Raw genomic sequence first — 16,009 nt, forward strand, 5'->3', positions numbered from 1 at the left:
AGAGTTTATCTTCTTAGTGCCCTATATTTGTCATCGATGAATGCTAGATACTTTAAAGGAAACACAAACACCTCAGCCATTACAAACATGTAAGAAGAGCTTCTTTTGAACTCCTGGCAATTTCCAGGTTAAATTATCTCCAAAATGTAATTGTTAAATAATGCAGAAAAACTTTTGAATACTACCAAGAAAAGAATTAAGTCAATGCTATATTTAAGAATTCATATTTGATGTGTAAATGAACAGTATTTCCTTTTATCAGCTTTAGATTCCCTTTCTGGGAAACTTAATTTTAATTTATTTTTCTATTTTGAGAAAAGTGAATACAATACATTGTAGTGGTTTTGCCTGGGCCAGGTTTTTGGTAGCAGGGGGTCTACAGGGGTGGCTTCTTTAAACAGTTGCCGGAAGCTTCCCCTGTAGCTCACAGGGTTAGGGCCAGTCAATTTTAAGCTGGACCCTGCACCTGACCCAGGCCTGGCCAATTAGTGATGGATGTAACGCTTCTGTGAATAACATATTTGAGAAGGAGAAGAAGTTGTTGCGCAGTTGCTAAACTGCAGCAGCAACAGGGAGGGAGAAGGTGAAAACATCTCTGCAGACACCAAGGTCAGTGGAGAAGGAGGGGGATGACGGTGCTTAGGCACTGTAAAGGCTCCCCTGTGATATGTGGTGAGGACCATGGTGAAGCAGGTTGTCCCTGAAGGACTGTTCTCCCAGTGGACTGTTCTGTCACGTTGGAGCGGGGTGTGAGGAGCTGCCCCCGTGGGAGGCCCCATGCTGTAGCAGTTCATGAGGAGCTGCAGCCCATGGGAAGGACCCACGCTGGAGAAGTGTGTGAGGGACTGTCTCCAGTGGGAGGGACCTCACACTGTAGCAGTGGGAAGTGTGAGGAGGCCTCCCCCGAGAAACAGTAGCAACGTCCATCTGTAATGAACTGACCACAACCCCCATCCCCCATTCCTTGGGGGGAAGGAAAGAAAGTCCTAGGAAGAGGAGGGGTGGGGGAAGGTGTTTTTAAGTTGGTTTTATTTCTCATCTCTCTGCTCTTATTGTTTCCTTAATAAATGAAACCTTTTTCTCCCTAAGTTGAGCCTGTTTTGCCCATGACACTAATTGCTGAGTGATCTCTTCATCCTTATCTCAACTCACAAGCTGTTTGTTATATTTCTCTCTCTCCTGTCCAGTTTGGGTGGGGGAGTGATTTTATGACTTTGTGGACACCAGGCTAAACCACCACAAGCACATGTCAATAACCACTCATTAAACTATATTGATCCTTACTTTTATAAATTAAGCAATCACAGAGTTCCCAAGCTCTCCTCATATCAACATTTGCTCATGCTTCAAATTACTTTTGTCTCTTACTCTTCTACATTTTCTCTTTTGCTGTGATTTTCTTTAAGATAGGATGATAATATTTCAGAAAATGAGATAACACAAAGGCAAACATGCCTGCAGTAGTAGTACTCTTAGGTTCTAAAATTTTTCTCATTCCATAGTAATCAGAAGAGCAAAAGTTTTAATGCAGATGTACAAAACTGTCTTCAAATATCATGGTGCACAGTAATAATTCAAAAGACCTTTCTTGATGTGCATTACTTTGCATTAGCTGATACTAAACCTGCAATCACTCTGCCCATTCCTCTTTACTATTCCTCTTTACCTGGCTCTATACCATCTCTAGTGAATCACACTTTTGTCCTAAATAGTTCTGATAGTTACTGTAAATAATTAATTGGTTTTGTTACCAACAGTGAGCTTTTACTATAAGAGACGAGGCAGAAAATGCTCACATATTTTGAGGAATCAATACAAGTTCTCATAATAGTGTTATTAAAAGGCATTTAAAAAAAAAAAGACCCAAACCAAATGAACTGTTTAAAAGAAGAGCTGACAGACAACTGAAGAACTTGGGAAACTGCTGGAGAAGGAAGAAATTTAAGCAGAAAGTTATGCGTCTTATACAAACCTGCTTGCAAGATAGAAAGAGATACGGTTTTGTATCAAGATCAAGTCTCTTCCCCCACCTACTAACATTCCTGACTTCTGCCAAAGAGAAGATTGTCAGAAGCAGATTTGGTCTATTATAATACTAAGCATCTATTTCAATATTAAACAGCTATACCAGTGGAACTCTGATAAGAATAATATAGCTGGATTTGAAACAGGTATGGTGTTTGGTGCTCCAAGATTGTATCCATTCAAAAGCTTGTGAGGAAATCCAGAAGATCTGAAGGAATTCATGACAATCGGTGTAGCCTCCATGGTACTCCTCAATTCCCACAGCAGTAGGAACCTGTGCTGCTCTCATGATATTGCGTCTCCCTTTCTGATTCTATTGGGCCAAGTTTGCTCTTCTGATGGAGTCTGAACCAGAGAGGGGTGAACAGATTTTAAACAGTGCATAAATATTGCTGTTATTACCCTACTGTTTGTCAAGGGACAAAGGTGCATATATATCTTTGCCAGATCCTCCTCCACAAATTCACAGGAGGCTTCTGTAAACAGAGCGAGTATGGAGAAGCTCTCATATGACCAAAGAAGGTTTCCCAACATCTTTCTGGACATTTGAATGTTTTCCTCTCATCATCTTCCCCTCAATCTCCATCTGGGGTTTAAAGCTCCAGCCAATAATTTGGGTTTACATTATAAGCCAGACAGGGTTAGTTAAGGAATCAGATTAATTCTAAAATATGTTTTCTCAATTTATATTCACTAATACCACACACCAACATTTGTTTGAGCAATTAACAAGCCCACCAAGCAATTCAGATGCCATCCTGCTTTGCATACACTATAGTTGCCCCAGTTAAATGTTGGAACATGGTATCATCACATGTGAATGAACAATCAGCCAAATAGCATGAAGAGGACATAAGAAGTACTTGCAGTTGATACTTAGGAGGGTCCATGACGCTTGCAATATTCTAATAATGCATCAGAAAGTCGGCAGTTAGAGATGGCATTTATGAATTTCAGTAGACCTTATGTGCCTATTTTTTTTTCCAAGCTGAAATACTATATCACTATGTTAGAAAAGAAATCTGGTGGGACTTGATGGGGTTTTTTCATTCTTACAAAATAGAGGCCTTTTCAGTCCACAGACTAATTTTGATCGTTAAGCATGAAGCAATCATTTTAGGTAGTTTGAAAGAGTGTAGTCATATTGCGTTCCATGATTCTGTTTTTTTCTTTCCTAGGACACTGTAGGTGGTAATCTCTGGTGGAGCCATTTGACTGAACACTTTTCTTAGTGAATAGCATTTTATTCTCTCTTTTCCAAAGACTTCATTTTTAATGCCTTGGAATTTAACCATCTTTGGGGCAGGGCTTGGCATGGTAGCAGAACTTAACAATGATCTGAATTTTCAGGGTTTAGACTTGCGCTTCCCAGAGCTGACAGAAGGTAAAGCAGTATGGAGAGAACATGCTAACATGCGATGGAGGTTCTGAGAGAACAGAAGGCTTTATAGGAATCCCTTCCCTTTCAACAGCTTTGGACAATGAGAGTTTGCAGGAATAGAAAGAGAAGACAACATCACTCTGCTATCCTTGGCTAAACAGCTGTCATGAGCCGTTCTGAGAATAAAGACAGACTTGGGGGAGATACAGAGCCTGAAAAATCTCTCTACTCCTGAAAAGCACTCCAGACCAGAAATATAGATTCTTAGAAGTTTACCTCTGAGTAGCACAGTGTCTCGAAACACAGTGTGTCTGTTACCTATCACCTGTGAATCTGTGTTTACTACTTTTTTGACAGACTGTTGCCATTTTCATAAAGATGAAAGAAGAAAAAACTTTTAAACTTTGCATGCAAGAATAAACTCAACTAATGTGAAATCTTCTTTCTCCAGATAGAGTAAGGCAAAACTTTCTGGGAGAAAATTCCTGTTTGGATTTTCACTGACCCTGGAGAAAAAGTGAGTGATACATGCTACTTTCTACTGTTCATGGGAAATACAGTCAGAGACACACACACACACGCCAGCAAAATATTTTAAATAATGTCTCATGGGGAGAATCATTTCTATAATACTAAGTTTATAAGGTAAAAGATATTTTGCAGATGAAACGTAACAAAACCCAGAGCAAATTCATTTGGAAAATGCCCTAATTCAGATCACATTATGTTTTCAGGAGAAAATCTAAGAGACTCAGATCATACAATCCAAAAGTTAAATATAAGTTAGCAGGCTGCCAACTCCATTAAGTGCACTAGAGGGGAATTTCTGTTACAGCCTTATATAAGAAGTGATATGTCCTTTATTAGATTAACCTGCTATTAAAAAAAACAAACCAAGAATCATTACTTTATCCTATATAAAACATAGGGACTATTTACTTAAGAGGAGGGTGGGGAAGCTAGAGCATTGTTGCAAAGAAATTTCATTTTTAAAAGATTCTGATTGGATTACTCTTTGTCAGAAATAAAGCAAAAAATGCCAGTTTCCCCCCCTTCTTATCAAAATTGTCCCCATCTTACCACTTACTCTGAATTTTTCCTATTGCTTTTCTCCATCAATTCCTGATTCTCCCCCTAATTTTTCAATCCATTGAAGCAGTTCTCGGCAATACGACATAATAATATATGTTGTCAGTAACGGCAGACGGCTGTTCCATCCTTGCACCTCACAAAGACTTCACCTGCAAGGGCTCTGTTGCTTTCATCCTGGCTCCCACTCTTCTTATTCTTTCTCCGTCTAGAACAGCACCTCTTCTCTGGCTGGCGAGGCCAGTAAGCACTTCCTTTACAGCCCTACTGCAGCTGCCACTGTGCTCTCTGGAGCAGCCAGAAGAGGCTGCCCTGACAGCAGAGTGGAAAGAATGCTTCAGCGTAGCGAAAACAAAACTCGTTAGTTCGACATTCTGGGACCACTCACGCAGTGACTAGTGGCAGATGATCAAAACTGGGCTAGTCACAATGAAGGGCTTCCACGCCATTTGTTTGCATGTCACTCGAGGGCACAATGATTATATACTGCACTTCCACAAAAATGTTAGTCACTCAGATTATTATTGGAACAAAACTATTGATTTGTGCACTACTCTGATGACAAGAGAGCTGTTGCTCCCAAAGGTACAGAAGCATGAGATTTTTATATATACACATGTAGGTATATATGTATACCTGCACGCCTGCATGTATGTATATATACACACAGTATGGATAAACTTCATTTTGAAAATAACAAAACCAAATGCAATTTCTGCATATCTCCAGAAGACTGCAAGAGAAGCAAGAAAGAAGCAACTACAAGAGAAAACGAGAGAGACACAAAGTTTTGGCTACTCTAATTAAAACTAGAAACATGAGGTTGCCCAATTATGCTCCCATCAGCATCCTCCTTTTCCGTCAACACACAATATCATATTCACGAGCTTGCTGATTACCCACACTGTATTCCACATTATATAAGAGCAGAAGAATGTGAAAAACCCATTACCAACAATCAATTCGTTGTCTGAGTTCACACACAGCTTCCCCAGAAGTTCCTACCGTTCTAATTGCTGTAGGGATTCCAGATTCATCTACCGGGCCAATCCCTGCATAATGTGGAGCTTTAATGACTGTAATTCTTTTTTCTTCTTCTGAGGATCTACAGATTGGTATTGTACTGGTGGTGGTGCTGCTGCCAACAGTCTGAACATGCTGTGAGTATGTCTCTGTGGATTCTGTAAAGATAACATGACAGAATATTTTATAATGACACAATAATCATACTTGGCAGTTATAACATGCTTCCACATTTGAGTATGCTGTATGTACAAAGACTGAAGGCAATCTTAACCATATACATATATAGCACTTAAAAAATCATCTTAGCTAGGGCTTTACCCAATTTAAGGACTAAACAGCCTATTCAACTCAGATCTTCTTAGATTAGAAGTATTTTTGCAGCATATTGCTGACAAAAAACCACAACGCATAAACCTGGCAAAATCTGCTGAGAAACAGTGGCAGTAGTTTTTTCCCCTGTAAATCAGCTCTTGCATCTTTCCTATCCATTTCTTGAAACTAATGATCTAATGATCCACCCCAAGTCTAGCAAACTGTAAAAAACTGCTGTTCTGTAAGCACAGCAACAGATTGCAAACAGCCCTTTGCTAAGACTTGTGTGATATGTGTTTAGAAAGAGTAAGTTTTGATGCATGAATGTTTTTAAAACACAAATTCTGGCATACAACTTTTGTCCCATAAAATTATGTTGGCATATTTAAGTGCCTCCTACTATATCCACCTACAGTCCTTTAAGTAAATCTTGCAGGCTGCCACTGGTTTGTGGTGACTTGCAATGCTTCTCTTCCCCAAATATTCCTCTATAATTAATGAAATTAATACATCAGTATCACCATTACCCTCTAAAATTACTTATTAAACAAAAGAACCCCTCACTGCTGAGATGTGTCATGTGAAAACTTGTACTGCTGCAGATGATTTACTTCTTTCCTGTATGCAGGAAAAAGAGCCCTACTCCTTCAGGCAGCATGTTTCAGTAAATTAGTGGGCTGCTGTGACAAAGCACCTTATTTTGCAAGAGTAGGGTACAGTGCTCGTGAGACATTTCAACTGCAGGATAAATGAATGTAAGGAGTAAAAATAAATAGCCTAACTACTGGTGAAGGTTACAATTGCCTTTTGTGTGACACTAACATTCGCTGTTTCTTCTGAAGCAAATATTTGCATTGTAACATAAAAATCAGCAGAAGAGCTCTAGTGACTGAAAGCTCTAATTTTAATTTGAATATTTCTGTGCACTCCTACTGCAGAGAGCTGGACTTGGCAGAGCTGTTTCAGCTGTTTACTCAAGTTTGATGCCCTGTAAATAGTTCAGTGCTACTCATATATGGCGAGGGGCAACTCTGCGTGGCAAATGCCTGAATATTTGTGCCATTTTCCCAAAATGCATGCTGTTAAATTTAGAAAACATTTTGGATTTGATCCTTCATTCTTCCTAGGCCTCATTTTGAGGCCACTGGTGGAATTTTTACATGAGCAAAGAGAATTAAATCAGGTTCTTATTGTGGAACACAGAACTTCAGCATCACACAAGAGTAAAAGTAATGGGAAGATACTCATTTCAGGTATATCAAACCAGAATTGATAGGGTTTTACATCAGCAAACTGGAAGCAATCACAGCATCTAGAATTCTGGGATTTGGGAAATCCCATGCATACAATCTTTACTCTTATCACTATAATAGGGATTGTAGCATTTGTCTAAGCCATAAGTCTCAGAGTGGGAACTGTCACTTAATTTCCCTGCATGAGCAACAAAAAAGTAAACTCCAGGACCACACTCAAATTGTTTTGCCTGTATGGTCTTACCTGAATATGCAAAACACTGGTAGAAAACACAGAAAGCAAATGATTGTTCTGGCAAAGTGGATTATACTGGCAAAGCGCCTTTATAAGGCTCATGTATATTAAAAAGACCCTAATAAAACAATGCCCTACAGAAAATACATAAACAAATTATAGATTAACATGGCTTTGGGTGTTTAAAATCCCACAGCCCCTTCCTTTGTTGGCAGTATTTCTACTGAAGATTATGGAAGTTGTGGAGAGAACCAATGTGCAAAGTTGACACTTGGTTTCTTAAAGACAAAATCTGAAGGGGCTGCACAAGATGAGTTATTTTGATATATACTCTTCCCTTGCCAAAGCTAGTACGAGATCACTCTCATACACATAAGCAATAAAACTCACTAGTAACCCCAGTTCAGCATCACTACTGTATCTAACAATAAATGCTATTAGTTTTTCCATTTACTTCCCAAGGTACATGAATACACAATACCTCCATTATGGATGTGAAGCACTTTGCAATTGTTTGCAGTCTTTGTCACATGAATTGGAATATGTTGTGCAATGTATAAAGCAAACATTATGTATGAGGCTTACCCATCATCCTGCCATGCTGCATGATAACAATGTTGGAATTGAGTGAAGCTGGTGGAGAGTAAGCTGAAGAAGGGGAAAAAGGCCTTTGAAAGTGACTCACTGGGCTGGCAGCAGTGCCAGAGTTCCCATTCACTGTGACCTGAGCCTGAGAGAAACAAAACAAAATCCCATTAAACTACACACAAAGCCTTCGACTGACATTCCAAATGAAGTGATGCAAGACTGTCATCCACACAACAATTACCAGTTGTCAGGTACCTAGCCATAATGGCATCTGCGTTCACTGAAATATAAAACTCATCACAAGAGGAGCAGAATGTCTTCCTTATATAGCTTGTACTCCCTCCCCCTCTTCCCTCGTTTTATGTGCTGTCTGTAAAGCATGCTGAAATAATCAGGTGACAGGGAGACCATAGTCAAGGCAAGGAAGATGGGACAAACAAGGTCTGCAGATGTCTGTCAGCAATATAAAATGAAGATAGCAGCAAAAGTTCACCTCATTGTGTGAAAAATGCTGCCTGCCATGGGTCATTTACTCCGAGAGACATACTCCTTTAAAGCACATGCTCACACCCTATTGATATTAATAGGAACTTCTGTATAGACCAAAAAGAAGTGTCTCATTGGGACTAGCTAAAGAGAGTGAGATAAAGCTTCTTTAAAAAATGGAAGCCAGGTGGAGTGACTATGGGATCCTGATATGTAATCTATCCCAATGAAAATAAATAGTACCAACAAACTCACTCCCTCCCCCTGACCCCGACAGAAAAACAGAACCAATAAATAAAATGGGAAAGCTAAGTGAACTGGCTGTATAGCAGCACCACTAGCCATTTAGGCTTTAGTCACAAGAGGTATTTCTGCAAGAACTTGCCTCATTGCCCCCCGGTTTTGAATGCCCACATCTGGGCTATAGCACTTTTGTGGGAAGCATTGCAAAGATCAAAAGACAGATAATTGAGAAAGCATTGAATGAAATGAGAGAGTATAGAATATTTCATAAGAAAAGGGAAGGCAGCTCTCTGTAACATCTTTTAATACGGAACTCTCCTTTAAATCTGAACAAAATCAGAAGCGTCACAAACTTCTCTTAATTTTCACAGAATCACAGAATGGTAGGGGTTGGAAGGGACCTTTAGAGATCATCTAGTCCAACCCCCCTGCAGAAGCAGGGTCATCTAGATCAGGTCGCATAGGAACATGTCCAGGTGGGTCTTGAAGACCTCCAAGGAAGGAGACTTCACACCGTCCCTGGGCAGCCTGTTCCACTGCTCCCTCACCCTCACAGTGAAATGTTTTTTTCTTATGTTTAAATGGAACTTTTTGTGTTCCAGCTTCACCCCATTACCCATTATTTTATAGAACAAAAGAGAATTAACCATACTGTAAACGTAAAACATGAGACTATCTGAAGCTGCAAAGTGTATGTAAAAAAAATGTATTTATGTATTAAAAGGCATATTGTTTTCCATTTAAAATGAAATAGTTCATGACTTCTCGTAGAAATTTGTATTATGGAGATTACTGATTTGATTTTATATTTTTAACATCTCAGTCTTCAGTAGATAAGAGAGAAAAACAAATTCTGGCTCCTACACAGACATCATGGAACTCCTAGAGGCATTCAGGTATTTTTCATTTTAAGGATACTTGTTTTCAGAACTGAGCTGAAAAATTTGTGTTATGGGGTTGTCTCCACTAAAACTTCAATGTTTAAATGTTTCCTCTCTTAATCAAGTCAAGAACCAATATGTAAACTAAGTTTACATTACACCATCTTCCTCTCCAAACGAACTCGGAGCTGCAGTAATACGAAAGCTACCTGAGCTCAACCGCAGCATTTCAAGAGCTATTCAGATGAGGCCAGCCATCTCCATCCTACTTCAGGAGTTCACCTCTTCTCTTTTCCTGCATATTGTCTTTTTAGGAAAACACATTTCTAAGGAATGCAGGGTGCAACTATGTACAGAACCTTATACTTTCGCACTCCTTTACTATGGTTTTTGTTTCCCTGAACAGAGAGGCAGAACTAGTGTAAGTTCTTTGCAGGCTGGAAAGCTACTCCTGTGAGTTTCTGCAATAAAAAAAGTTAAAGAGCTCCCATTGCAGATGTCCAAGTAGTTTTGTGCAGCACTGCTATGCAGCACACTCCTGACCTCAAGATAGAGAATTATGCTAAAATACTCAGGATCAATTCTTGAAGCTCAAGGCAGTCCCAGAACCTGGCAAAAGGCCAAAATCTAATGTGAGCTTCCATCTCCTAGTTTCTGTTAGATTCCACAATTCTAAACTACATAAAGAGAAAGAACCCATGAAAATTACTTTATAAGGGAAATGTTCATAATTGGAATAGAATCAGAAAAAATAGTTGCCAAAACCATCTGTCTTCCAATTTTAACTCCAATTCTAAGCATAAGCCCAAATAATTGTTACAATTCTCATACTTCAGGTTTTCAAAGAAGTCGTTGCCTGTGACTAAAAGTATGACCAAGTAACTGTTGGTTTATGTTTAGCTCTGTCTTTGCCTGGAATATTTTGCCATTTTGTTGATTCATCTCTTCCTGATGCTGTTTCCTCTTCTCAGAAGACCTGCTGTAAAACCTTGTTGCCTAATCTCTCCTTAAGGACCTCAAGAATAAATAAACATCCCCAATGTGGACATAATGTCACCTTTGAATACATGGTTCCCACTTATGTAGACACAGTGCTGAATGGCACAATCCCATGTTACTTTTATAGTTCACTCAGAAGTTTTCATCTACAAAACTAACAGGAGTCTCCTTTGAAGATGAAGATCATCACAGGAGTAGTATATGTGGCAGTATATGTGTGTGTGCCACCAGCTTCCCTATCATTTCACAGATACATTTATAGTCATTTGGTTGTCCCCTACAGAGGATGAGAGACAAAGACTTTTCTACACAGCAGAGGGTCTTGTCAGCACTTTAATTTTTGTGGGGCTCTTGGGACTGTTTAGGGACTTTTGTCCTTTGGTGGGAGACTTATCCCTTGCTGATTAATGGTGAACAACTGTTACACTTGTCCCTTCCATGGCTGAGACAACGTGGTGGTCAGACTTGATCACAACATATCTCTCTACAGGGAGACTACCCAAAAAACCAGAAAAGAGGGACAGTTCACTTCTGCTTATAAAAACTGTGCTCAAAGCAAACAGTTAATTGATATTGTAGAAGTGGGTTGGAAAAAAAATTCCATAAGTGCTCCATGTTTCCCATAGCTAGTAAATGGTCATGTAGTGATTGTGCCTTATTTACATGTACCAGTCTATACTGATTATGGTATCTTCGATTCTTTAAAAAAAATCCAAAGCAAATCAAAACCAAGCAGGTTTCAAAGCTGTGTTACGAGAGTTGGGAATGACAGCTTTTACATATCTATTAATAACTTTTTTTTTTAACAGCATCCAGAGCACTGACAAGAGATGGTTGACTTTCTAGGTGACTGTAGGCAAGTTGGGCCTCAAAATACTTTTTCTAAAATATAGATCAAACTTTATGTGCAGTTTGTTATTCTCAGACTTGCAAAATGGTAGCATGGTGAAATATTTGTACAGTTTGAACACTGCTGTGACCCAGTAAAACTTTGGTTTCAGAACATCTCTTTTGAAACGCAGCAATGAATTGCTCAATCTAAATGAAGTCTTTGTTCTGACTCATTTTAATCATGCAGACAATCTCAAAATAAGAACTGCTCTGGATTTGACCCAAATTCCATACCTTCTTTCTATCCATATATGAGTGTACTACAGTACAGAAAATTGAATGTGCATATAAAATGTCTAATTGCATATGGGTTTTTTTTTCCCCTTGGCTTAACCAAGAGAAAAGTAACGGGACACTTGAGTAGTACAATATTATTTATGAAGTTCACTCCTGTAAGAAACTGTGCTTAGGAGAGGAAAAGGTTAGTTAGAGGAGAGGAAAATAGTTTTGTGCAGTCAGTGGTCATGCCTGAGGAAAAAAATGCATTAAATATTGCCAACATCTACTATGAATTTGCAAGTTATATTATTGTACCTCAGTATAAACCAAAAATGGTGGTAGCACAGAGGCTACAAACTTCCCAACCCTGTACGTTGCTAACAATATTTTGAACAAATCTCTTCAAACTCTACAGTTAGTTTGATGCATTTTAATGCATTGGGAACAGACATATTTATGGAATTCACTTTCATTTATTTTAAACAAAGTGTTTTGATAGCTGACCATACAACTGCAACAACTTAGTATAATTTCCCTATTACCAAATCTGCTATGCCAGTGATTTTTTTTAAACAACTGTTGCAAAACACAGTCAGACAGTGAACACAGAAAACTACTAACAGAATACTTGTCTGTGTAAAAGCATAACAAGTTTGAATGCTTTTCCCCTTTGACAACCTGTTTGAACAAAACGGAGGAGGAAAAAAGGAAGCATAATTACATGAGAAGTGGCAGCAGTGTTGGTTAAGGTGGTGCCATCTGACACAGCAGACATCTGGCTCAAGGTTGGGGAAGGTGTTTCAGAGCAGTCAGTAGTATCATAGCTACAAGTCTGCAGCTCATCTAGAATGGCTGTGGAGGACTCACTCACTGTGCGGGAGGAGCACTCACTCATGGCAGAATCTGCGCTTACAGAGGCTGTTTCGTTCCTGTGGATAATACTTTCAGAAGCTAGATACGGGTATTTGTATGAAAATTGTGAAAGGGCTGGGGTTTTATAAAAGCGTGAAGGCAAAAAATCATCAAGCGTTGGCAAAGAACATGGTGCTAGATGGGTGCCACTGTCTGGTGAAAAAGAGGCTCTGTTAACTGGTACCACAGGAGGAGGAAGAGGCAGTGGAGAAGCTTCTGTTGCTGTTTGTCTGTGTGTCTGTGAAGCATTTACCTCCATCACATGGGCAGTTACTTTCTGGTTTCCAAGCTGAGATTTGAGGAAAAAAAAAAATAAGAAAAGAAACAGATTACCAAATGAATAAAAAACTTTTCCCTTTGCCTCTCGCTGTGTGTAGGAGAATCACAAAAGCCTAAGTTTTTCAGCAGCCCGAGGAAGTTCACATTCACATGGATTAGGAAATAAATCAACCACACTCTATATTAAAGTAAGGAAACATGAAAGAAATTAATGCATCAAATACTATTGGAAGCAATGCCAGAAACCATAGTGTGCTGGGGATGAATATTCACCGTGTACTGTATATATTAATGATCCCAGTTGTGCGTCCAGAAGGTTCACACTATTTTATACTTTACATCCATATGAGGTTACAGAATGTGATGTTCATTTTGTTTGTAAAAGGAAAAAAGGACCTGCAAGTTTGATCTCTATAAATATTGATGTCTTTTTTTTTTTTGGTCAAAGGATGGGTACTGTTTTGATACTACTTGTAATATACAGATTGGCAGGACTGTCAGCTAAACGCAATGATAACATTGAATGATCACATCATCCGCAAGCAATAGGTTGTGGACTTTTTTTTTGTCTCTTGTGACTGAATACACCTTCTCCACTGCCTCTCTAATAAAGACGTTTGGATGATCTTAGTATTTCCAAGCACCCTGGAAGCACCCTGTCAGCCTAGTGGATAAGGTGTGCTCATAAGTCTTTCCAACACTGGAGGACAGAAGGATTGTTAGGGTAGCTGGTATAAATCTGAGCAACAACAAAGACTGGGAGCACAAGAACAGGACAGGCATGACTTTGTACTGAAACAAAACACAACAGCTGTGAGGCTTCAGCATAATTCCTTAAAAATATAAGGGAAAGTCTTCATGAGTGGGCCTCTGAAAACTGTCACAGACTGTATGAGCTTTATGTTCTGTTATTTCAAATCAGTCACAGAACACAGGGTTTAAACCAATCTTGAAACTGGCTTTTTGCATGTGCAACTTCTTTTTGAATTAAAGATACATGAAAAGCACGTTGGCACCCAGTCTTTGTTAAACAGCTGCACAAATCCTCCTATGCTGCCTATTAGCCACAAGCTTTCAATTAACTCCTGAAGTATGTCAAAATACTGCCTACATCAGCACTACTGGTTTCACTTTTGATAGGACTGAGGATCTCTGGAATAGCTGCAAGGAAAGAGTGTTTGGGATTCAAATTTATGTAAAACAGAGGACAGTAAGATACCATTTGCAGTAATATCTACTTAAAAAAGCAACAAATACTAATAATATTATTTCCTATGCTTGGAATAAGCAGATGTCTAACTCTAATCAGTCAAAAAATGTTTCAAGCCACCAGATTAAAATGCCATTTTGGCATTTTAATCCAAAATCTGAAAATATCTTCTAAAATCCTATGCAAGACTTGGAACACAACCCAGACTGTGCTGCTTAAGAGAGGTCACTGGGGGTCCAGTTCCCTAATTCTTGCTGAGATCAGCTAGAATTTGCACAAGTAACCATGCTGAGGTCAATGGAACCATATATATGAATTTGTATTTCAGAAAAGCATCTTAAGCCTGTGAACAGATATCCACCACTTGTTCCAAATGGTTCAAAAGGACTCTTTGGCATTACTGGACCTCTAGGGCACACAAAAAAAAATATGCCAGAAGCTGTTGCTAAAATTTGCAGTTAAAACAGTGATGAAATTTAGTCACACAGTTTAAAATCCAAATCTAAATTTGGAATGTTTCAAATCTACAACTAAAAAAACAACAAAAAAAACCCCTCAAACCAAAAATCAATAGATTACTTCTTAATCAGAAAATCAATAATTGACTGTATGACTGTAAAAGAAGATATGATTTTTAGAGATAACTAACTTGCCACTGGAAACTTCAAAAGAACAAGGGAATACCATTAAAATAATTACAATAAAAGCAATCATATGCAGATGCGAAACAGCCAATTATACAGCATAGCATATTAGTGATTTAAAATGTGTGCATTTTTGTACACATGTAAGAAACAGAAATTTAATCTCACAGACATATAAAGAGAAGACAGAACCACCATGCTTTACTTTCATCATCCATGGAATAATTCAAGATCTCCATCGAAAGACATGAATTTGGAGATCACAATGCAATTATGAAGCAGAGTCAATATGAAGCTCTGAAGTTCTTCAGACCAGACATCCTCTCAGTACCCCAAGAAAAAAGTTACAACTGTCTGAGACAAAATATGTAAATTGATCTATAAACTTTTCAGTTAATCAATATAAAATAACAGAAAATTTTGGAGTCTTGAGACACCTTGTAAGCATTCTGGCTATGAACTGAGAAGACTGCCTGCATGCTTGAGAAAAGAAAGGATGGACAACACAAAAACACATATTCAGGGTGCATCCAGAGAGCTAGTGAAATAGAGTTCTTGAAGTGATAACTTCATTGGATTTGGCAAATAATAGCTGATTTAGTCAGTCAAATTCTTAATAAGAATATATTCTTACAACACAGGTAGAAGGAATGTGGCAGTTCTAGGTACTGATTCCCAACATGAAGTTTCTCAGCTTCATAAAGTAAACTTGAATATTCTGCCTGGTTCTAGAATTCTGCCACTGGTACAACCATCACTGTGGGAAAGAGTGGCTGCAATGGTGATTTAAACCAGCATTATTTTCAAAAACTGATTACACCATTTAAAAACATGGAGGGCTGGTAAACTCTAAATAGATACCTTTGGCTACTACTGATCCACATTTTCACCATTGTGAAAAAAATGGGGAGGACATGGCTGAATGCATTCCAGAAAACTTTTAATACCATCTCCATTCAGTGTGCTTCAGATTAGGTTTGTGATTGTTACAGCACAAGAAACGCTAGCAGAGGTCAGGTGGATTAAATGCCAAACAAGTACTTAATCAATTAGAATGATGAAGAACTAGTTAGACTACATAATTATCTGGGGTTGTGGAGCAACACTTGAGAGAGTGAGATAAACGTCAAAGTCTTAAACTGAACTGAAAGTCTCAAGTGCAGGTTCCTGCTGGTCCTTCAGAAATATTCACCTTCCATTGAACAGCAAAATGCTGGGCCTAAAGAACACAGTTGCTACTCATTTCACGAGGCAGACATGTGACCCTAGCAAGGGTTTCAAAACCAGTCAATCTATCTTTTTACTGCAAGATCTGTGCGGAGAGGTATGAGATTAC

The 16,009-nt window shown here is 38.7% G+C and overlaps 1 protein-coding gene across 7 annotated transcripts in view; it reads right to left on the reverse strand.

The window, feature by feature from the left end:
• The window catches only part of SORBS2 (sorbin and SH3 domain containing 2), a 159,670-nt gene that overhangs the window by 51,399 nt on the left and 92,262 nt on the right, over positions 1-16,009 (reverse strand). For 3 of the 7 annotated variants that reach the window (XM_061992478.1, XM_061992480.1, XM_061992477.1), the window contains exon 1: positions 4,648-4,681. In XM_061992478.1, the coding sequence (XP_061848462.1) occupies positions 4,648-4,671 (24 nt within the window). In that variant the 5' untranslated portion in view covers positions 4,672-4,681. Of the gene's footprint in view, positions 1-4,647; positions 4,682-5,500; positions 5,677-7,906; positions 8,052-12,349; positions 12,830-16,009 lie in introns of those variants that run through there. The other 4 variants (XM_061992475.1, XM_061992476.1, XM_061992479.1 and 1 more) reach the window with 2 other exon arrangements.

Source organism: Colius striatus, chromosome 3 (assembly GCF_028858725.1).
Source record: "Colius striatus isolate bColStr4 chromosome 3, bColStr4.1.hap1, whole genome shotgun sequence".
NCBI lineage: Eukaryota > Metazoa > Chordata > Aves > Coliiformes > Coliidae > Colius > Colius striatus.